Here is a 21,654-nt window from a genome sequence, read left to right as displayed (position 1 = left end):
ATCAAGGTGGGCCCCACGTTGGCTTCACGAAACTTCTCTCCCCCGTTAAATCCCGATAACGTGTCCCCTTTCCCTTCACATCACCATGCAAGCGAAATCCGTTCCCCAGTGTGCTTTCCGCCTTTACCCCTCTCCAACTCCAAGTCTCTACCCAATAAGTAAACAAACCTTGTCGCTGACGCCACCACCAAGTCATTACCAACGATGCCCCTCATCTTAACCTCACCCCTTCCTCCGTCCATCCTTCTCTCTCTCTCTCGCCTTCCCGCAAAACCCTTAACCTTTCCCCAAAACTCCAGGAAACCTTTATCCCTCTCCTCCCTCTCCTCCTTTTCTTCTTCTCCGACCCGGATGAGTTGGTTAGGGAAACTAGGGTTAGGTTTCGGAAGCCGGGGAGGCATCTCGGCGGAGGCATCGGCGGCGATAGCGCAGGGGCCCGACGTTGACTCGCCGGCGCCCGGGGATGAGTTCGCGCAGTTCGGGGCCGGATGCTTCTGGGGAGTCGAACTCGCTTTCCAGAGAATTCCAGGGGTGACGAAGACCGAGGTGGGGTATAGCCAGGGGAATCTACATGAGCCCACCTATGAGGATGTTTGCACGGGGACGACAAACCACTCAGAGGTTGTTAGGGTGCAGTATGATCCGAGATTGTGCAAGTATGAGGATTTGCTTGATCTCTTCTGGGGCCGCCATGATCCTACTACCCTAAATCGCCAGGTGAACAAAAATAGAAAGATCTTTTCTTTTTTCTTATGCTGATGGTATGCTAACACGAAGAAAAATTACTTTTGGTGAAAATATGAGCGTGGTTAGGTGGACAACAAATAAATAGAACCCGTTAATCATGTTTTGGATGACTCGTGCATGTAGGGATGGTATGTAAGGTGGAGGAAGTAGAATCTTTCCGAGTTGGATTTTGATGCAAAAAATTTAAGGTATCTGGGAGAGGAAGGGAGATATTGCACTAGCTGAGGTGATTGGGGTCGTTCCTGGAAAGTTGGATTTGGGGATTAATAGGGCTGAATTAGGTCAATAATATTGAATAAGTATGCTTATGCTAAATCCTCTATATAACTCTATGTGGAACTTGATGATTGTTGAGCTATTACATGGCTTTGTTAGTGTCCATATCTGGGAGCTGTAATATATAAAAAAAAAAGTGTGCTTATTTGTCAAGAAAGAAAAAAAAAAGCTTATATTGGTATGAAGTTAAACAATGAAATAAAAATAAAATGTTGTTTTTTCAACAATCTTCAAGCTTTACTTTATTACTTTTCCATTGTCAGCTCAATTCAGGTAGATTGGTACGGTCTAATTGTGCCAATAGCGACATTCCTCTAAGAACAATTGGGACGAGCATTGTTAGGGAACTTCTATGTCAGTTTATTTAGACTCTGAAGCGTGCCCTTGTATAATATTGGGCATTCTGCCATACCAAATTGCAGACATCCTTACTGAGCTGCATGTCAGGATAAGAAAAACCCAAATTTAAGAAACCAATAAAGGAGCTGTTGAAGTTTCAATTGCATTATTTGTGCACTTTAGCATGACGTCGAAGGCAACGAGCAGAGGGGATCTAGGACGTCTTAAAGAGAAGTGTGGTCATTTTAAACAAGGCTTTCCGTCTAAAATCTTAATTAAGGTACTTGGATGGAGACTAATATACTGATGTTCCCAGAACTAAATGAAAAGTTTTAGATATTTGAAATTCTTTGATGGATTTGCATTTCATCAATACTGAACAATCAAGCAAGAACAGTAAACTCCATCTTTGCCTATAGGTAGATAAAGGTTTTTGCAGTATGATAAGGGGGTTTGATTATGTTTGGGAGAAGATAGGAATGATTTAGATATGGTACAACGACTGAAGTGGAATTAGGCTCCACTGAGCCTTTTGCTGAATCAATAATTATGACATAGAAGCATCAGACTTGTTATTCAAGAAATTGTGAACTTGTATGTTGATCAACTGGATTGGGTTGGAATCATGCTTGGCCCAACCCAGGTTGTTCTGTCATGAATGTCCATGGGTCTCAAAAAGTAATACTTGAGCAGGAGGAGAAATTCTTAGGGAATGAGAAGCGATGTCAGTCTACTGGGTTGATGGAAGTATGTGATGTGGAGGGTCTCTATGTTATGCGGTTGGTCTCAAAATGAATGACCTAATAGTTTTCCTTTCTCATGGGCCAGTTATGATATTAAATTTAATCTATAAGTGTTAATTGAAGTTATAATTTATTTAATTAATTTTATGGTATATTCCAATTTTTACCTGTTGTGCAATTGCTTGGCATTTGGCATGTATTATTTAAACCAATGATGTTGAGAGCCATTACATTGGTTGTAATTGCTGTTTTATCAAACTAGGAAGTAATTGTTTGACCTCCTTCAAATAATAATGTTGTGGAGCTGTATTTGATAGCATGAACGTACCATGGTTTGAAAAGTTTCAATTTTTTTAAAAAAAATTGAGATATGGATAATCTCTGATGTTGATGATATTTGACAATTGAGTATTTCTTGACATGCAGTAGCATCTAGAGAGTGAAATGACTTTATTTAAATAATATAATTGATGGAAAGATTGGACCCCATGAGTTAATGAAAAGGAGTGTGCGAACTGAAAGTACTATCTGAAGAGGCTATCACACTGCATAATACATAGGCACAAGGCTGGTTTATTCGCTATCCATTAATAGCTGAACATCTGCTTTAATTTCTGTGTGTAGGGAAATGATGTGGGAACGCAGTATAGGTCAGGAATATACTTCTACACACCAGAGCAGGAGAAAGCTGCAATTGAATCTCTGGAGAGGCACCAGAAAGCCTTGAACAGGAAGATCATGACAGAAATTCTTCCTGCAAAGAAGTTCTATAGGGCAGAGGAGTATCATCAACAGTATCTTGAGAAAGGTGGTCGTTTTGGGTTTAAACAATCTGCCGCAAAAGGCTGCAATGACCCTATCCGTTGTTATGGCTAGAAACTATATGCATCGGTACAATTTGCAGTAGTAATATGTGTATATCCTCTGCATAGTCTCTAAATGTTGCTCGTGTTGGCTTATGTACCTTCGCTTCTAATACCTTAAGGATTGTGTTATGGAGATTTCTCTTATGTTAAATTGAATCAAGATCAAGCTATGTCACTAATGAGATGCCATATGATTAGTTAACTTGTTTCCTACTATTTGGGAGATTTAATAGTGCTTGCTGCAGGCAGTCGGCTTTATTGCTATTTTTGTTTGAAATTGTGGAACATGGTTCTTTAATATGAGCCTTTCTATGCTGTCAATGGCCTTCTTTGGTAATTCCTCAAGCTATTGCTTCTGTTTGCAAAATAGTTGAAAAATAGTGCAGTAGAATTGTACATTTCCAATTCGTGTTCTTAATGACATGTTGACATGGTTAAATCTGTTTTCACCATTAATTCGTTGCATGTATTTTTTTTTTGTGTGTGTGTGTGCACATCTCTTTTATGTTATATGAGGGAACAAATGGTATTAGAAGAATATTTCTTGGGAGAATGGCATTAGAAGGAGTAATTCTTGTGGGGTACCTTTGGAATGTAGTAGTTGATGACAGATTTTATACATCTCCATATATGTAACTGTAAAGAGTGTCTAGAAATATCATATGGTTCATCTGAGATACTCAAAGCATTGCTCTATCTAGAAAATCTGGAGTGGAGTGTGTTTGAAGACTTCTTTATTTATGTCTCCAAAGTCCATATGCTGAATAAAGTTTCTTCAATCTTAGGGCCAAAAAAGAGCCAGGTAGAAAAAGCAATCTTTGTAGAAAAGGTAACAAGGACTTATCCTTTCCCATCTTTATCTTGGCCATGTTGTCATTCTTTGGCTTTCAACTCCATCCTCACATTCCAACTTTAATGGTAGCATGGTTCCCATAATCTCCATTCCCAACAAGTGATGGATCTCTAGGATGATGGCAAAGGGACTAATCCCCCCACCCCCATTCACATATTGCTCTCACAGGTGGCATCTAGTTGTGTACTCTTGGACTCTCAAAAAGAATGCCATTATTCAATTCATCCCCATAACTTACCATGGATTCTACCCAAATCCCTCTCTTTTCCTTGGTTGTTGCTCCCTTCTGTTGTACTTTTTATTGGATCCTTGAAGCATTTGCATGTGTGAGCTAAATACTTTAATAACATCATAAACAAGTATACATTTGGCCTTCATCCAGATTAGAATCCTTTCTTCTTTTATCCTGTGTTCAATGTATTCTGAGCTCCTTTCTTTTATTCTCGGAAAGCGATCTATCACCTTTTACTTTCTAAATTTACTTCTATGCACTACTTGGATCCGAAGCAACCATTCATCTATATGCTGATGTGAGGATTGAACAAGTGAGTAAATAAATAATTTGGTACCACTCCTTTCCAAGATCATAGAAAATTATTTCTTAAACACGACCATGTGGCCGTTTCACCGTGATCCCATCCCTTGACCCTTTCCGAGCCGGATCGCACCCAAAGTGGAACCCAAAAAGGGAACGGCCAGACCCACGGTTGGTTACTACTTACTACTGCTCCCCCCACCCAAGAGCCTGCACCTCTGTGACTTTTGGAACTTTTTGGGCCCCACCTGAGCTCGTCCATCAGGACCTTCCATTCCGGTGACAGTAACTTTTCCCCTCCATTATGTCCTCCGACACGACAACACGGAAAGTTGGGTCCGGTCTGATAAAGATCGGGTGCAACTGATTCGACTGCCATGGCCATCATGGGGGGGGGGGGGGTACCACGCCTTAGTGGGATGACCCATGCATCATGCATGACATGCATTCCCTTTTCTTTTCATATTTTTATTATAAATATGTTTTAATATATTGTATTATGGTCGTATTATAATTTCACAATATGTGCTAATATATTATTACAGACTATAAATTGAAGATCATGTGGAATAATTCAATTTATTCTGCTCTATCAAACGGGCGCATACATGCGATACTTGTTACAAGATTATGTCACGCATTTGCACTAAATTAGGTTTAAATTTTAGTATAAGAGTCTAATTTTATTATTATTATTATTATTATTATTGCAAATGCTGAACCTTTGTTAGTCTAGGGACGTCAAAAAGGTACTAGAGAGCATTATTTCGACATTTGCAAATCTGTTACTTATTGCATGACATAAATGCAAAATAAATCATCGGCGTGAAAGTTTTTTAAAGTATTGCAACTAGCTACTAACTTTTAGTTGAATTCCGTTGAGGTACAAAGTTTGAATGTGCACGGGTGTTTCTCTTTAAATTCTGTGTTTCCTAATGGCTTTTTTGCATTTTTAATCGTATAGTAAGTACATTATATATTTTTTAACCCGAAAGTATAGTATAGTATATAATATAATATAATATCCACTTGACCGGTTGACCTATTCGATGACGTGTTCAATTAATAAGAAAAAAGCGGGGTTCATAATAAAAATTTCGCCGTTTTCTTTGTTGACGGTAATTCTCATTTTACCCCTCGTGTTTCTGTTTAAATACTTAATTTCCATAATTAGCAACAATAAATGGTATATTTATAAATAGATGTATAAGAATCCAAATCAAATAACTCCGCCATAACAAGCAAGAATGGGGGAGGAGGGGGGGAGAGAGAGCTAAATCTGGTAAAGGAAAAAGGGAAGCCGTGGCTAAAAAGAGAAAAGGGAGCGATAGGGGAACTCCAACCGCCTCCGCCTTTCTCTTTCCTCCCTCCATCCATCTCCCTCTCGATCTCGGAAACAAACCCTAGCCTTCTCCGACCAAACCCTAACCCCTCCTCATCTCTCCCTCTCCCTTGCTGCCCCTTCGTCTCCTTCTCCGGGTCGGACGCGAGCGGCGGCCTCTTCCCTCGCCCCTCGATCGGTTCCGGCCGGATTTGGCGCGCGCCCGCCCTCTTCGTTGGAGAGAACAGCTAGAGCGGTTTTATCCTCTCGTACGTTATCTGAAGAAGTTTATGGGTTCCGTGCCTGTTTCTGTTGTGCTGGTGGAGAAGCCCTAGGGTCGGATCTTAACCTTTTACCTTCGTCGATTTGTGGAGGAAGGGGATTCTCGGTTCTTGGTGTGGATGGGGTTCTCTTCCTCCAGATGATGGTTCTTGGAGCTGGCAATTTGAGATGGGGCATTTCTTGGTAGGTTAGAGGAGTTGTGGTGGAAGTGCGGGGTAGAGGGGAGATGGATGAGAATGGAGGGTCGTTTGTGGCTGTGAGGAGGATATCGCAAGGGACGGAGCGGGGCACCGGATGCCACTCTTCTCCAGGTACGTGGTGAATTCTTTTCCATCGCGGGATCTGAAGGTTCTTTTTGTATATATATATATAGATTTGTGCGTTACAGGCACTTGCATTGCCTGACCTTTTGATTTGGCATAGATTAATCGCAGATTTGGTGTTGTGTTATCTGCAAGTTTTCGTCTATTTTTCCTATATTTTTACCTCTGTTGGAAGGTCCTAAGTGGTCATTGCTAGTAAGTAGCTATTGTCACAATCGAACTCAATGATTCATAAAAAAGAGAGGTTCTGTATTTAGAAAGTTGGTTCTGCATAAAGTTCTTATGTATAAGGTTATTTTTAAAAAATAGATAGATTGAAGATCACAAAAGGTATGTGAGAAAGGGAGGGAGAATGGTGCTGACTCTGAGAATTGGGTAAATTGACATTGTGGATAGATGGAATTCATAATTATTTCAAAAAGTACGATGTTGGTTATATGAAGTTGATAAATTCTCAGGCCTACTAGTATTTAGGCATTGTTGGGACTGTACTTGTTTAGCCTTGGAGTATCTCAAAATAGATCAGCGAACATCTAATTAAATACTCAAAAGGAGGGTGATATGTCATGTAGGAAAAAGTATAGATCTAGGTTGTGAGAATTGGTTGGTCTGACAACAATTCCCACCTCACATGACTTGATAATCTGTATAACCAACAATAAGGTTGAAATATTGTCAGATTTATGTTTCATTTATTGTTTGAACTGAGTTTCCTTCTGAATATGCGTAGGTTTTTGAAAAAATAGAATTGGCTTGTCAAGGTTATTTACAAGGACCATAATTTAAATCTTAGATAATGATGCGCTGACACTCTTCTAGCTTAGTTATTCAATATCAAATATATTTTGAAATTGTTGAGCAATGAGAAACTCATATTTACCAGGTTTTCTTTTGTATAGCGGAGGTTGTCACAGGATCAACAGCATGGCTTGGAAGAGGTCTTTCATGTGTTTGTGCTCAAAGAAGAGAAAGTGACGCGCGTTTATCATTTGACCTGACACCTTCGCAGGTACTCTTATGCTGATAGTATTTATTTCCTGAATATGTTGAGTAATAGAGCTAAAAGAATGAGTTTTTCCTTTATTCTCTGCTATCTAATTGTTGGGAGTTTTCCGACAAATTTTCGTCTTGTGTTATTGTTGCAGCGAATAATGCAACGAGTAGTTGATTCCCTATTTGATATTTTGTTATTCGTGATTCCTTTGTGATTCTTACCCATTTTACTGCCCAGCAGTATTTAATTCCTTTCTTAGTTTTAATCAAATTAACAATGGTTATCATTATTAAAGTTGGTAGATTACTTTTATTTAAAAAAATAAACAATAGTTGTAATTTCTTTTTATATATACTGTTATCCAGGAGGAATGCTTACAGAGGTTAAAAAGTCGCATAGAAGTTGCTTATGATAGTTCAAGAAAAGAACATCAGGTACTTAATTCAGTCTTGAAGCTTTGTCAGTTTCTACATTCTAACTGATGTTCTTCTGTGATAAAAAAATGGTAGTATTACTTGATATAAGTTACTGAAGTATGTTTATACTTTTATACTCACTAACAAATTACTTAAAATTTTTGGAATAATGTTGCTTTTTCCACTTTGGTTATGGATCTTTTTGTGTTTAAGCTATTAAGCTATTACACTGATAACATGATGCTGTATTTATTTCGACCTAGGAGTATTTGTACCAAGTTACTATGAACCTAATCAAGGTTGAAGTTGTGCTTCTAAGCTATGCTTGCCTCGAGCTTGTACAGACCTGCCTTAAAATAATAAACAAGTCATGATAAGCAAATAAGCCCAAATACTAAAATCTGATACAGATTTAGCATGGCTCGTATTTCTTCACTTTACTGATGTGAATTACTGTTATTATTAGGAAGCTTTAAAGGCTCTTTGGTATGCTTCATTTCCTGGAATTGAGCTTCTTGGATTGATATCTGAACAATGGAAGGAAATGGGATGGCAAGGCAAAGATCCGTCAACTGATTTCAGGTCTTAGTATTTCCTTTACGTATATGTTGAGCTTCCTTTACGATGGAAGGAAATGGAGTTGAGCTTCTATGTGTTGTCCTTGTTGAATCAGACTCCTCCACTCTACTATGAAATTTAAAATTGGTATTTGGTCTTTTATTGCAGAGGTGGTGGCTTCATATCCTTGGAAAATTTATTATTCTTTTCCAAGAACTATCCTGTAAGTGGCTGCTCTCTTTTTTTTAAAGTTGAAGCTGAGATGCAGAACCACATTTCCTTGTGACAACCAGTCTAAGCTATTTTTTTAACTATGACAACTATGTATCTTTAGAGAAGTTACCGATTAACTTATCAAGATATATATATATATTTCACAGCACTGTAGCTTGGCTTTTAAGAAATTCAGATTGAAGAATATGACTAGGTCTATTTGATAGACGATAACATTTGGATCTATCTTTGATTTGTTATATTTATTCGTTTGTCGAGATTCTAGTACAGTGCTGCTGACTGTAGAGGAACCGGTACATCAGAGAACCTCTTGGTCCCATTAGCTTGAATCCTTATTGAACAATGTCATATTTCAAAATATTTGTGCTTGTGCTAAAGTAGGGAATTTTGACCTAGTTAAAAAGAAACTTCTAGTTGAAGCCATAGACTTGTATCTATCAGTATCAGAGGACAAAGGGCCGTCATCTCTAGAGTCAGATTGGTTTTAGATCATGTGAAACATGATTATAACTTGTAAACTTGTTGGCACAGAGCTATTTAACTTCAGTCAGGAAAAGCAATTGGTGAACCTTCTTTTTGATTAAAACTGTGTTCTTATCATGTTATGCCACTGTTTCTTCCTGATTGCCTTTTCTTCTTCACTCTTATCCTTAAAGCTCTTCATGCAGAAATCTTTCCAAGATCTTCTTCGCAAGCAGGAGGGTAATCGAGCCATGTGGGAGTATCCATTTGCTGTAGCTGGTGTAAATATAACTTTCATGCTTATACAGATGCTCGATCTTCAAGCTGGTTTGTACTTTATTCAAAAATTTAATCCTTCTTTCTGTCATGCAGACAAAATTTTACTTGATATTTTTCATAGGCTTTCTGAAGTTCCCTCACTTTTTCAGTTTCTTCCGTTACTGTGCTTTTCTAATGGTTGCCTTTTTTGAACCACAGACAAACCTAGGACTCTGATGGGAGCAATTTTCTTAAAGCTACTCGCAGGTACCTCAAAAGATTTTAGTTCTGGATTGGTTTCTTTCCTCAGTAGACTTTATGAATTCTTCCATAAGCTTGATAGGAACCTAAAAGAAGTATTGCCCCTAGGTTGTTTATCAACTAGTATGAGGAGTTGAACTATAAGTAAACTAATTAAATCCATTATGGTTGCACACCCGTTAACACATTTCCCCAAAATATGTCACATTTCCTGCTTATGTATGATTTGCTTACCCCCAAATATATCACATTTACTGCTTATGTATAATTTGCCTATATTTCATTTCTATGTTACCCCCTCCTAAGTGTGTTTGGAAAATGCTGACTCAATTTAAGATTTCCAAACCAGCAATTTATATATAAATTTTAAATCTTTGAAAAATTGCAAGTCCGAGGCAGACATCTCTATATAAATTGCTCTTGTAAAATATTTTATATAGAAATTTCTTCCGAAAATTTGGTAAATTATTTGGTCAAAAACTCACCACCTTGTCTTTCTGTAAGGGCTGCAAATTCTGTCACTGAAACGAATGTTTGTGATTGTATGTCAGAAAATGATCGAGCCTTTGATATATTATACTGCGTAACTTTCAAGCTGATGGATCAGCAATGGCTTGCTATGCATGCTTCGTACATGGACTTCAATGTAAGTTGTTTGATCTTTTTAGCTTTGCTTTACATTATCCTGCTGCTCATCTTAATTTTGCAATTTATTAATTCTTTTGTTCGTGCAGTCAGTGATGAAATCAACACGCCGGCAGCTGGAACGCGAGCTATTGCTAGAAGACATTCAACATATAGAGGACATGCCCTCGTATAGTCTCCTCACACGTTAGGGACCAATTTGCTTGAGTTGTACGATAAAATCACTTTGCTGATCCTTGTGCACAGCCCACGATGGTCCTCTTTTCGGTGTTTTTCTAGTGTGGTGGGCTTTGTTTGCTATTTTATTTCAAGTTGAAAATGATTCGGTGTTTGAGTTTTACGTCAGCCCCAGGGTTTTAACAGAAGAAATAAAAATAATAAAAAAAAGGAGACAAAATATAAGTGGAGGTTTTGATTTCTACCTGACGTGTGGGAGGTGTTGTGATGATTTGAGTCCGATGAAGGGGAAGAGAGGTTGTTCTGATTCCGACGGTGTTATCAAGACAGTGTACTTTGTTAGGTTCCTCATCTTTTTATGAAAAGTGATTATGTTTTGCATATTAATTTCATCCATTTTCATAGTTTCATATATATATATATATAAACCTAAACATAAAGATGAGAAAGCTAGTGCAATGGTGGCTGCTAGTTTGCGGATGCCAAGTATGTCATGATACCCCAGTACTCACTAGTCATTCATTATGCTCTTCGTATGATTGCATACTTTTCCGATGACATGCAATGATTTTCTTAGAACATCTTATAACATTAAGATTTTGAAGGCATTGTGTATGGATTTGATTAAAGTAACTCAATAACATAGTCTAGACAACCTACCTAGTGTAAATAGGGTACAAATGGCATATAAACAAAAGTTACAAAACGTACCAAGATAACTAATGAAATGGCTATAAAATAATCATCATCCAAACCATGGCGTTGCATAGGCCCAGATGATGCTAAAGTGCAGAATCTGACATGCAAGGACTAACCAATCAATTGAGCATATCAATATACCACTCTAGCGTGATTCTGTACTGCTTTACAAAAATCCAGCTGCATGCCAGAAGAGTATCCAAAGTGCAACAAAATCATTAGACATGCGTGCACCATACCACATAGCAAACCTGGAACTCCAAGAAATATAACAAAGGTTCAACAAATATTGGCCTTAAATTCAAATCAGCAGAACTCAGACATGCAAAAGTAACCAAGCTCAAAGCAGACACCGAATTCACTAGCACTTTCAAAATTAAATAGGAAACAAATAAAGGATCAAAGCTTAAACTTAAGCCTCATAAATCCACGGGTGGAGATTGCTCTGCCATTCTGCAATGCCTTCGGGGAACCACAAGGCAATCTCCTTCCTTGCGCTCTCAACTGAGTCACTGCCATGAATGACATTTCTGCACATGAATGAAATATTCCATGTCAAAATTTTACATCACTAAAGAATAGCAAGCCTAAATGGCAGTACAGCATTTTGCATATGGAATGTTTTGCAGAATTACTTCAGGTAATACTGAGGCCCAAGAATGTCAACAAAAAGATCAATTAAACTACCAATCTGCACCATAAAAGTACTACTTGTTGATCCCAGTCAATTTTGAACATACAAATCAATCTTTTAGAAACCATGCATATGGTATCTTCCTTCAATTTACTAGGTCAAGGGACACCAAACTGAGCTAAGATAGCATAGTTGACAGGATCTGATATAGATAATGTCTAAACTTGCCAATGCAAGAAATATAAACAGTACCCGGTATGTCCTACAGAACTAATAGAATAGCAAGATTCAAAACAAAAATGACTAGAGTCAACAATATGGAATTTAGGCACCATAAGAAAATAGAAGCTGCACTTGGAAATTAAATTACATCAAAATAAACCAGATAATGAATTCCCAACAAAGCATAAATTAAAAAATTATCGAGAACTTGTACTGCTTAAATATTACACAGACTTCATCTAGCAGAGAATAGCTTCTATGAAAATTTTATGCCCTTTAACTCATACCTGTATGCTATGAAAACATGCTTAATCATTCAGACTTTCAAACTATTCATCTTTTTCATTAAATCATAACCATGTAGCAAGAATTACAGAGCAATTCACATATCAAATCATCGATACCAATTATATCTACTCAAACAAATTCATAGATCATTTATTCAGCTAGCATTTACCGAATAAGAAAATATGATTCAAACCAAAATGGAGAAGAAAAGTAAAAATACAATCACCTGCCAACTTCGACGGCAAAATCGCCTCGGATGGTCCCGGGGGCAGCGTCGGAGGGCTTAGTGGCCCCAATAATCTTGCGGCCAGTGAGGACCACATCTTTCCCTTCCCACACCATGGCCACCACAGGACCCGAGATGATGTAATCCACAAGCCCAGGGAAGAAGGGCTTCGAAGCAAGGTCAGCATAGTGCTTCTCAGCAAAGGATTTCTCAACACTCATAAGCTTCATACCTAAATTAAGCGAATACGAGACGAAAAAGAAAAGAATTGATCTTTTTCACTCTATAGAATCAAAATACTATATAAAATGCCCCCAGAAATGGGGGAAAAATAACACAAATGGATGCGATTCTTTCTACCTTTCAAATAGAAACCCTTCTTCTCAAATCTACCAATAACCTCACCAACCTGATTTCACGATATAGATAAGAAAACGGTAAACCCTAGAACACAACCAAATCCGTCGAAAAGAACTACAAAAAAAGAGAGAATACCAGGCCCCTTTGGACGCCATCGGGCTTGATCATGATGAAGGTCTGCTCCATTGCTGATCGGTATCTGCTTCGTCTTCTCCTCTCCCGAAACCCTAACGGTAGACGGGACGAGAGGAGAGGAGGTTATAATTTATACGTAGAGCAAAACCTAATGTCAAGTAGACACGTAGCAAATGGATTATTCTATACCATTTTCCTTTTATTTAAGATAATTAATTATACTAAGCCACTGTGTATTTATTTTCCATCCCTCATTTATCTGGGTAATTTAACTCTCCAAATTGTATTAATGAATAAATTAATTGATTATTTTATCATTAACTCACATAGTTAATATTAATCTTTAACAAAAAAATCTAATGAGTAACAAAACCAAAGAAAATTTTGAAAGCTTTTTATAGTTAAAAAGAGTGGGTGTGTCACAAAATAAATAAGAGAATTTCTTATGGTTTAGGTGTAATTATTTCTTTTCATTTGATCATTGATCTTGGCTTATAATAATAAGTAAGAAGGGAGGATGATTTGCAAGTAGAGCATTTTCCTGCAATAAATGGAAATAATTCAACATCTTGAGCAATGAACTTGTTATGTATTATTATGTACATGATAGAGTATCATTAATGAAACCAATTATAGATGTTTGGCTTCAAAATATAAGCTAAACTCTATATTATTAACCCCTTTTTCGATCAAGTTAAAAAAAAAATCACCTTCAATTATTAAACATATTATATTTGATAAATATGAATATAAATTAATTATTAAATATATTGAATTTAGTAAATACGAACATGATTAAATATAAATATGACTCAGTTATTAATCAGCTTGTGTTAAAGCTCCAAGATCGTGGGGAGCAGAGAAAGATGGCAGAGGGTGAAGGTAAGTGAGATAGAGAGGCAGAGGACACGTGTAGCAGTCGGGAACAAAGGGAAAAAAAGAGTGTAAGTAAAAAAAACCAGAGGAGAGAAGGGAGTTAAAAAGCAGAGAGATCCTCACCAATCACCAATGATGGAGAAAAGAAATGCTTAGAGAAAGAGACAGAGAGAGAGAGAGGGAAAGAAGAGAGGGGGAGAAGAGGAAGAGGAAGAGGAAGAGGAAGAGAGGGAGGAGGATGAGAAGAAGAAGAAGAAGGTTACTCTCATAATAAATCTCTCATAAGAATAAAAATGGTTATCTTTTTCGTAGGTAAAAGATGAAAAGGTATCAAGAATGCAATCAAAGAAATTTAGTGGGTTTACGATGATCACCGTTTGTGATCATAAAGTCAGCCGAAGCACCCATCACCGCCATGACAAACATGCCCAGAGAGAGTACCTCTAAATTTTATTTTATTTTATTTTTACTTTTTATATAAAGAAATTTATCTCTTTCTTTCTTTCTTTCTTTCTTTCTTGGTTCTGTTGAGGAATGTTAGGTGGGCTTAATGGTGAAGAGAAGCACAAATTAAAGATGAGTAGAGAGCTTTAGTAGTTTATTTATTCTCATGGAGGTTGAGGATAAGATTTGTAGCAAATTGGTATCACTAAACTCAATTATAAGAACTTATTTGTGAATTTATCTCTAAATTTTGATATATCTTTTTATCGAAAATATTAGGGCATTCTTTATATATATAATACAATAAGATTTTGTCAACAAGTCTATTTAGCATGTTAATATATTGAGATTGTGTTTGGATGATTTGAGATACGCTATTTTGTATTCAAATCTTTGTGATACAGAGTATCGATTTAACTAGGGCACTATTAAAATTTCGATGATTATGCAATTAATGGAACCAAATATACTGTTACCATTATATCCAAACAACTTTTGGATACTACTGTATGTATAAAAAAATTGATATATTTTTTTGGATAAAATTAATGAGCAAGCTCTGAAAATCCCAGTCACACCTTGTTCTTTTTCCAGGGATGATGTTGGGTTGGTGGCTCCACCATTCCTTTTCATCACATTTCTTATTACTTTGAACAACTCTGAATGCCATCAGCATATATATATATATATATATATATATATATATATATATATATGTATGAAAAAGAAATGAGGAAATAAAACTTAGGATCAATAGGATATATATAGGTAATATTCTGCCCCCCTCTCTCACTCTCTCATCTCTTTCCTCCACTTGCACCGCATGAAAGGCTACATACAGTCAACATGCACAGTAGAGCTTTGATGTCCAAATAAATTAGCCTAAGAATAACGCTCTATTGAGTACTTTCAGGCTATCCTAAATTATTAATATTATTATTACTACTATTTATTAAGAAAATAAAAAATTAAATGTAAGATAAATAGGATAGATTTAGGGTAAGAATTTAGTGTGTGATATTGGTTCGCGCCTGTTCGATAGAAAATCTATAAAATTAAAGTTTAATTAGGCTATTTTAGAGAGGATCGACTCACACTGAATCTCAATTCGATATGCTATTAGTTAAAAATATAGTAAAAAAATTGAAAAAGGGAAATATGAATATTTAAAATTCAAATAGAGTGTCAACATGGTGATAGTCAGAGAGAGAGAAAGAGAGAGAGAAAGAGAGAGAAAAATAAAAAAGAAAAGAAAAAGGAAGGAAGAAAAGCCATTCTCCACCTATTCATTCACCTCTCCTCTCCTTTCCTTTTACCTGACCATTAAATTGATTCCTCCAATGGTCTTCTCCCTTCCATTGGATTGTACAGATTCCCACCTACAAACCCATCTGACCCTGTAAATTTCTTGGGTGCATTCCTCCATTCTCTTCCTACATCTCTTTCCTCTTTTCCTGCCCACCCCTCTGAGACTCCTCTCTCTCTCTCTCTGTGTCTCTCTCTCCCCTCTTCGCTCTTCTCTCTTTTGGGTCTGGACTGGATAGAAGAGAGAAGAAGAAAAAGAACAACAACACCCACTAAACCTTTGTTTTGAGTTCATGTGTTCTGCTTCTTGAAACCCACTTTGGGTTTTTTTAGGAGTCTTTCCAGGCCCCTTAGTTTTGAGTTGAAGGGATATAGAGATATATAAAACTGCTGCTAAATTTGATAATTTTTGTGTGCTTTAAAGGAGACTGCTTTTTATATACTAATTTTCCCTTGGGACTAAGAAGAGGAGAAGAGAGGAAGGGGTGTTGACATGGGAAAGCATGGACCTTGCCATCATTGTGGAGTTACAAGTGAGCTCTTATTGATGTTTTTGATGGGTAGTTTTGTTCTATAATGAAATTTTTCTGGAGATTTTGGATCTTTCTTGTGCTTCTTCTTTGAATTGGTTCTGCCCTTAATGGGTTCAATTTCTTAGAATTAATCATTTATTCCAGGAGAAGGCTCCCGTGTGCCTGATTTCTCCTGTTATTTCTTAAAAACTGAATGCATTTTTGGGGACGGAGGTGTTTGGTTCTATCTGTCGTGAAAGAATTGGAAACTATTGTTTCTTAATTTCTAAGTTATCATTTGGTAGGCATGCTTTCCTCGGTTTGTTATTCTCTGTGGTTGGTGTCAATAAGCACCAAGTCTCTCCTTCATATGATATGTGCTCTCAAAAATTGTGTTTTAATCCTTTCTCCAAATTCTAAATTGCTTCCTTGATGCATATTAGCAGCAGTAAGCTCCAGTGATTTCTTCCCACTTGGAAGGAATACAAATAGGATAATTTTGTAACAAATTGCTGTGAAATGCAAGAATTTGTTACTTCGTTCGATTCATTCTTCATATGATATATTTTTGGCAAGTTCCATTACTTAGCACTGAGAATGCTACTGCACCGTAGATTTACTCTATGGTCTTTTCAATTTGCTCACTTATGTTTACTACGAAGTGACATTGGTTGAACTATCTCTTCTTCTGAAAAAGAAAAATTATACACTTGTTTTCAGCTAATAGTCTCTATACTAGTGGAGACACATCATTCTGGGGTATCCTTACATTGAGCTTGAGCCTTCCTATGCATTGGAGTCATTTTGACTTCATGAGGTTTGATAAATTGCTCTCAGCTGAAAGTTAGGAGACTCACTCCGCTTCTCAGATGTTAAACTTTTGCAGTGCTAGTCACACATTTGCGTTGCTTTCCACTTATAGTGATTCTAGAGTTTGTCTTCCATATTCTGGTCCAATCCAATAGAATGCTCTTAAAACAAATGTTTACCTGTTGAGTTTCTGATAACACATACTAGGTTAACTCTATGGCGTGGCTTAATTTAGTCATGCTTGTAAACTAACTGCTTGTTCATTAGCCATTCTTTATAGACCTTTGGCTGTTAGCCATTTTCTACTCTCCTTAAAAAACTTTTAAAACTCGTCTCACATTTTAGCACCAGGATTTTTTGCATGCAAACAAGTATCATATAGCCACATCTGAAGGACATAATTTTGGAAAAGAATGAATGAACAAAGAAGTTTCATGGAATCTGGCTTCCACAAGTTAATGATGTGGGGATCATGTTATTGATACACAAAGTGCCTAGAATTTAGAATATCACTTGATGTTATCATTTCCATTGGACTCTGAGAATTTATAGCACAACACTGTTGCTCTTAGCAGATCATTATCTCAAATTCAATGTCTTGAAATGAAATAACATAGTTTAATTCTACGTGTTCATACATGGGCAACAGACAGACTATACTTCTACTGGCTTTTCAGCTGCACAATAGTATGCTTGCATTCTATATTTGGAACACAGAAATGTATTGTTAAGATTGCGCTCTGTCAATGTCAGTAAATTGCTTGCATAAAGTTTTTCCCTACTCATCTGTTGCTAAAAGGTAAGTGATGCAACAGGTACTCCACTTTGGCGAAATGGGCCACCAGAAAAGCCAGTGTTGTGCAATGCATGTGGTTCTAGGTGGAGAACAAAGGGTTCATTGACAAACTACACTCCACTTCATGCTCGTGAACCTATTGATTCTGAAGAATTAAAAGAAGTTACCAGAGTGAAAAGTTTTTCTTTCAAGCCCAAGGAGCAGAAGTTGCCCAAGAAAAAGCAGACTAACAGTATACTGGTAAGACAGCGTGAAATGCCATACTGTGATCAAAACTTCCGAAAGATTGTTGAGGGGGATACAAGCAACCGATCTAGTTCTTGCTCAGCAGTATCATATTCGGAGAGTTGTGCACATTTTGGCACCACTGATGCAAGTGATATGACAGGTAATAATTCTTCTAATCTTCGTGTGCTTTAGAAGAACTTTTTACACCTTCCTATTAGAATTTATTATTGGGCAGTGGACACCAATAAATTTCAAGAACATAGAGATACTTATCAATGTTCTCTAGAAGGGGCACAAGAATTTGTTGGAGCAAAAGTTGCACTAAGTAATTAATTTTCCTTCTTTCTGATAGTCCTAGAATTAAGGTATCTTGTGAATTAGCACTTCTAGCTGCAGAACCACTTCTTAGGGCCTTAGGGAAAATGTTTTTTAGATACTTTTTATATTATTTCATGCAAATATTTCAGAGATCTCTTTTGAACATCTAGTCAGTAGTCAGTCTCAACAGTCATTTTGTTGTTGCATTTTATACCAACTTTTCATTAAATTTTTACCAGGCATTAAATAAGTTCTTGTATTGAAATTCCCACATTTCATTACAGGTTCAGCACAATCAAATGCCTGGGATTCACTAGTGCCATCCAAGAAGAGGACATGTGTCACTCGTCCAAAGCCTTCTTCTGTTGAAAAGCTCACTAAGGATCTATACTCCATAATGCATGAGCAACAATCATCTTATCTTTCAGGATCCTCAGAAGAGGACCTACTTTATCAAGAGGGAACACCAATGGGTTCTTTTGAGATAGGCTATGGAAGTGTACTAATTAGACATCCAAATTCAAAATATATAGAGGAGGAATCAGAAGCAAGCTCAATTTCTGGAAATTATAATAAATCATACATAACTAATGAAGCGTATTCAGGGTCAGCAACAAATAGCAACAGAAAAGAAACAAGTTTCTCAAATGCTGGTGCAGAAAAACTTAAGAAGCCTACTACACAAGTGGTTCAAGAAAATGGAAAGAGGTGCTCTTTTACTTCACTGTTTAAATAGATAAGCAGACAGCATGTCTGGAGTAAATTCTTCCTTGCCTGCGACCTCTTTTCCCCGACTGTGACTACACAATCTAGGGATTACTGTCTTTCGGGTGTCTTTATTGATCAAATTCTTGATTACTATGTACGGCTAAGTTTCTCTCTCTTTCCACTGCAGGGATAAACTTATTCGTGAAAATCTACAAATCATGCAAGACAAAGGTTCACCTTTGACATCAATAGATTTAAAAGTACGTATTGAATCTTTTCTTAACATCCATTGGGGTCAGACTTTACCATTACTTTCCGTCCAATAAGATGTTCTCAGGAAATATTCACCTTGCATTATCCTTAAAACTTGTTTATCATGTAACTTCACCATGGAGCTCAATTGATAGTTCTTTGTCCTTCTTTAGGACATCGGTAACTTTGACAGCTTCATGAAGTATTTGACAGTTGAGGAACAACAACAATTGTTAAAGTATCTTCCTTCTACTGATACCCTGAAACCTCCTGAAAGGTTTGTAATACCACATCCTCTTGTTTTCTTATTGTTCTAGTAAAAGAAATTACTCTAATACCAGCAATTATGTATTTTTTCTGTTTCCAGCCTTAGAAGCATGTTTAGCGCTTCCCAATTTGTAGAGACTCTGTCCTACTTCCAGAATTTGCTTCGAGAAGGGATTTTCGGTCTCTCCTTTTCTGGAGCAAATGCTGAAGAATGTAGAACTTTAAAGAGGCTTCTACTAGTTAATTTAACAAAGTCCAAGTGGGTGGAATGCTATAAGCAGTTGAAGGTATGTTGCAATTAATCTAATATGCCTTTGGAGTAGGTCTGTCTTTTCATCTCTTTGGGGTTTTCTATATGGTCTAAAACTAAAATATATCTCGGTTGATATTTTGCTTCTATTTCCCTAGGACAAAAACTACAAAAGGACAAGAGGAAAGGAAATGGCAATTCACCCAAATCCTGAGGTATCCCTTAAGAGACCTCGCGATGGACAAATTCACAGCTATGCAGGTCTGATTCCTATCTCTCTTTATTGAGTCTCAAGAATTAGACTATCTTGTCTGTTTATTCGCTTTGGTTATCGTTTTCTCATAAACGTCCTACTTATATGAGTTAATTTACTAGCAAGTTGATGTACTTCAGCTGTCGGAAAAACACAAGTTAGTAACTGTATTTGATCTAGTTAAGATATTTGGAACTCATCATTGAGAATGATACAAAAGGAAAAAAAATTTCTTAAAGATGGCTTGAATGTCCAAGTAAGACCACATAGTGTGCTCCCGAACCACAAGGAGGTCCGATGGCTTAAGCTTGAGGGGCTTATAATTTTTGTGCAGAAGTACCAAATTGGATGGACATAAGGATGAATATATATAGTTCCTAGATACTTCCTAGTGCGGGATAATGGTCTTGGTAGTCAAACATAGGATTATTCTCAAGGGGAGAGAATTTCTTTGAAGAAATGCCAACATTGTAATGATGATGAAGACAGTTATTTTAACTGCAATTTTAGTCGAATTAATGCCCAAGTTTCTCGCATTGGTTGATGTCATTATCGTAAAATGTATGCTATAATCATTCCATTGTACCTTCTTCCTGTGATACTTTAGGCGTATGCTCATTTAGGTAATTCCTAAGAAAAAGTACCAGAGAGGTTCACTAAATCTTAAACTTAATATTGTACTGCATATACTACTTCGTTGTTGGGGAACAGTCATATGGTTTCCTCGGCTTCCCTTGTTTCTATACTTGTGTAGACAGTAGACAGTAGATAGATGATACTCCTGGTAGGAAATGGTTGAACAATTTAGATCCAAAATTAGATACTGCATCTCCTTATTTTACACTAACAATCTGTGTTGATGAACTGTTCATATGTTTAGCTGAGCATTTTTTCTGCTTGCTGAAGACTCGATCTCTTGCTTTATGAACTTGTGAATACACCTAATAAAATTGTAGCCAACTAGCTGATTCATTGTGTTTTGTGTACTTCAGAGTCGAAAGATACCATTAGAAGCCCTAAAAGAATCTGTAAATCTGGAGGCCTGAACCTTCCTTTGAAAAACTCCTTCCAAGTGAATCCTAGTGATGCAGCCTGTGAATTCATTGCCGACAATGATGGCTTTATTGATAATGAAGAAGAGGCATGCTTCAGTCCAAGGAGCATTTTTGCATCTCCCACCGATCGGTCATCCATGCTGGTCCCTCTACAATATATGGACGACAGTTCTGATCATGCCTTGCTGCTAGATGTTCGTTGTAGTACATCGTTCCCAGAGGCAGAACTTCTTTATGATCCTTTGAAACTGAAATCCGTGACAAATAGCTCAAATGGAGTTGCTAAAGGCGAGGGGAGTCTCTCCAACTACCAATCCTCTAGTTCCAGTAGCAAATAGCCATGACAGTGTCTTCTAGACTAGCTATGCACATCGCGCGGTTTCAGCGATGGAAGTGCTATGGTTTGTCAGTCCCCTTATCTTCTAGTTTCATATAATCCCGATGCTGTCGAATTTTAAGCTAACTGCTGACATTTGCTTTTAAACTAGCTTGGGCTGGTTTGCTTCTTGTATAGCCTTGCAAGATTTGTGATATAGCTCAGATTGAAATCCTCTTTAATCCCGGAGGGATGGAGTTGCGAAGTTTGTATTATGTGAAATAAGAACATAAGTTTTCCATTACCATGCATTGTGATCTGAAGAAGCTGTTTGATCTGGACAAAACTTTCTATCACCAAAGCAGGGCCCCCTAAGTTGACTTTGATAATCTAAATTCATTTTCATTACC

At 37.1% G+C, this 21,654-nt stretch overlaps 4 protein-coding genes across 4 annotated transcripts; 3 read left to right on the top strand and 1 right to left on the bottom strand.

Moving 5' to 3' along the window:
* The first annotated feature begins 128 nt into the window (after window positions 1-128).
* LOC140767864 (peptide methionine sulfoxide reductase A3-like) lies at window positions 129-3,173 on the top strand. Its single transcript, XM_073107937.1, has 2 exons — window positions 129-717; window positions 2,730-3,173. Exons 1-2 carry the CDS (start codon window positions 205-207, stop codon window positions 2,979-2,981), a joined length of 765 nt encoding a protein of 254 aa, XP_072964038.1. The 5' UTR covers window positions 129-204; the 3' UTR covers window positions 2,982-3,173.
* A 2,422-nt stretch (window positions 3,174-5,595) lies between these two features.
* Window positions 5,596-10,671, top strand: LOC140767863 (uncharacterized). Its single transcript, XM_073107936.1, has 9 exons — window positions 5,596-6,273; window positions 7,185-7,294; window positions 7,645-7,713; window positions 8,162-8,277; window positions 8,422-8,476; window positions 9,156-9,276; window positions 9,427-9,474; window positions 10,020-10,114; window positions 10,203-10,671. Exons 1-9 carry the CDS (start codon window positions 6,189-6,191, stop codon window positions 10,302-10,304), a joined length of 801 nt encoding a protein of 266 aa, XP_072964037.1. The 5' UTR covers window positions 5,596-6,188; the 3' UTR covers window positions 10,305-10,671.
* Window positions 10,672-11,218: 547 nt separating this feature from the next.
* LOC140767054 (nucleoside diphosphate kinase 1) lies at window positions 11,219-12,995 on the bottom strand. Its single transcript, XM_073106815.1, has 4 exons — window positions 12,855-12,995; window positions 12,720-12,768; window positions 12,360-12,591; window positions 11,219-11,519 (listed from the first exon to the last, which is right to left on the bottom strand). The coding sequence occupies exons 1-4, from the start codon at window positions 12,903-12,905 to the stop codon at window positions 11,402-11,404; spliced, it is 450 nt and encodes a 149-aa protein (XP_072962916.1). The 5' UTR covers window positions 12,906-12,995; the 3' UTR covers window positions 11,219-11,401.
* Window positions 12,996-15,460: 2,465 nt separating this feature from the next.
* On the top strand, window positions 15,461-21,600 carry LOC140767692 (GATA transcription factor 26). Its single transcript, XM_073107687.1, has 8 exons — window positions 15,461-16,012; window positions 17,617-17,985; window positions 18,428-18,851; window positions 19,039-19,111; window positions 19,277-19,380; window positions 19,471-19,657; window positions 19,779-19,881; window positions 20,866-21,600. Exons 1-8 carry the CDS (start codon window positions 15,973-15,975, stop codon window positions 21,264-21,266), a joined length of 1,701 nt encoding a protein of 566 aa, XP_072963788.1. The 5' UTR covers window positions 15,461-15,972; the 3' UTR covers window positions 21,267-21,600.
* The last annotated feature ends 54 nt before the right edge of the window (window positions 21,601-21,654 follow it).

This window comes from Typha angustifolia, chromosome 9 (assembly GCF_048772165.1).
Source record: "Typha angustifolia cultivar Huaian chromosome 9, ASM4877216v1, whole genome shotgun sequence".
Classification (NCBI taxonomy): Eukaryota; Viridiplantae; Streptophyta; class Magnoliopsida; order Poales; family Typhaceae; genus Typha; species Typha angustifolia.
This window is presented reverse-complemented; position numbering and strand designations above follow the sequence as displayed.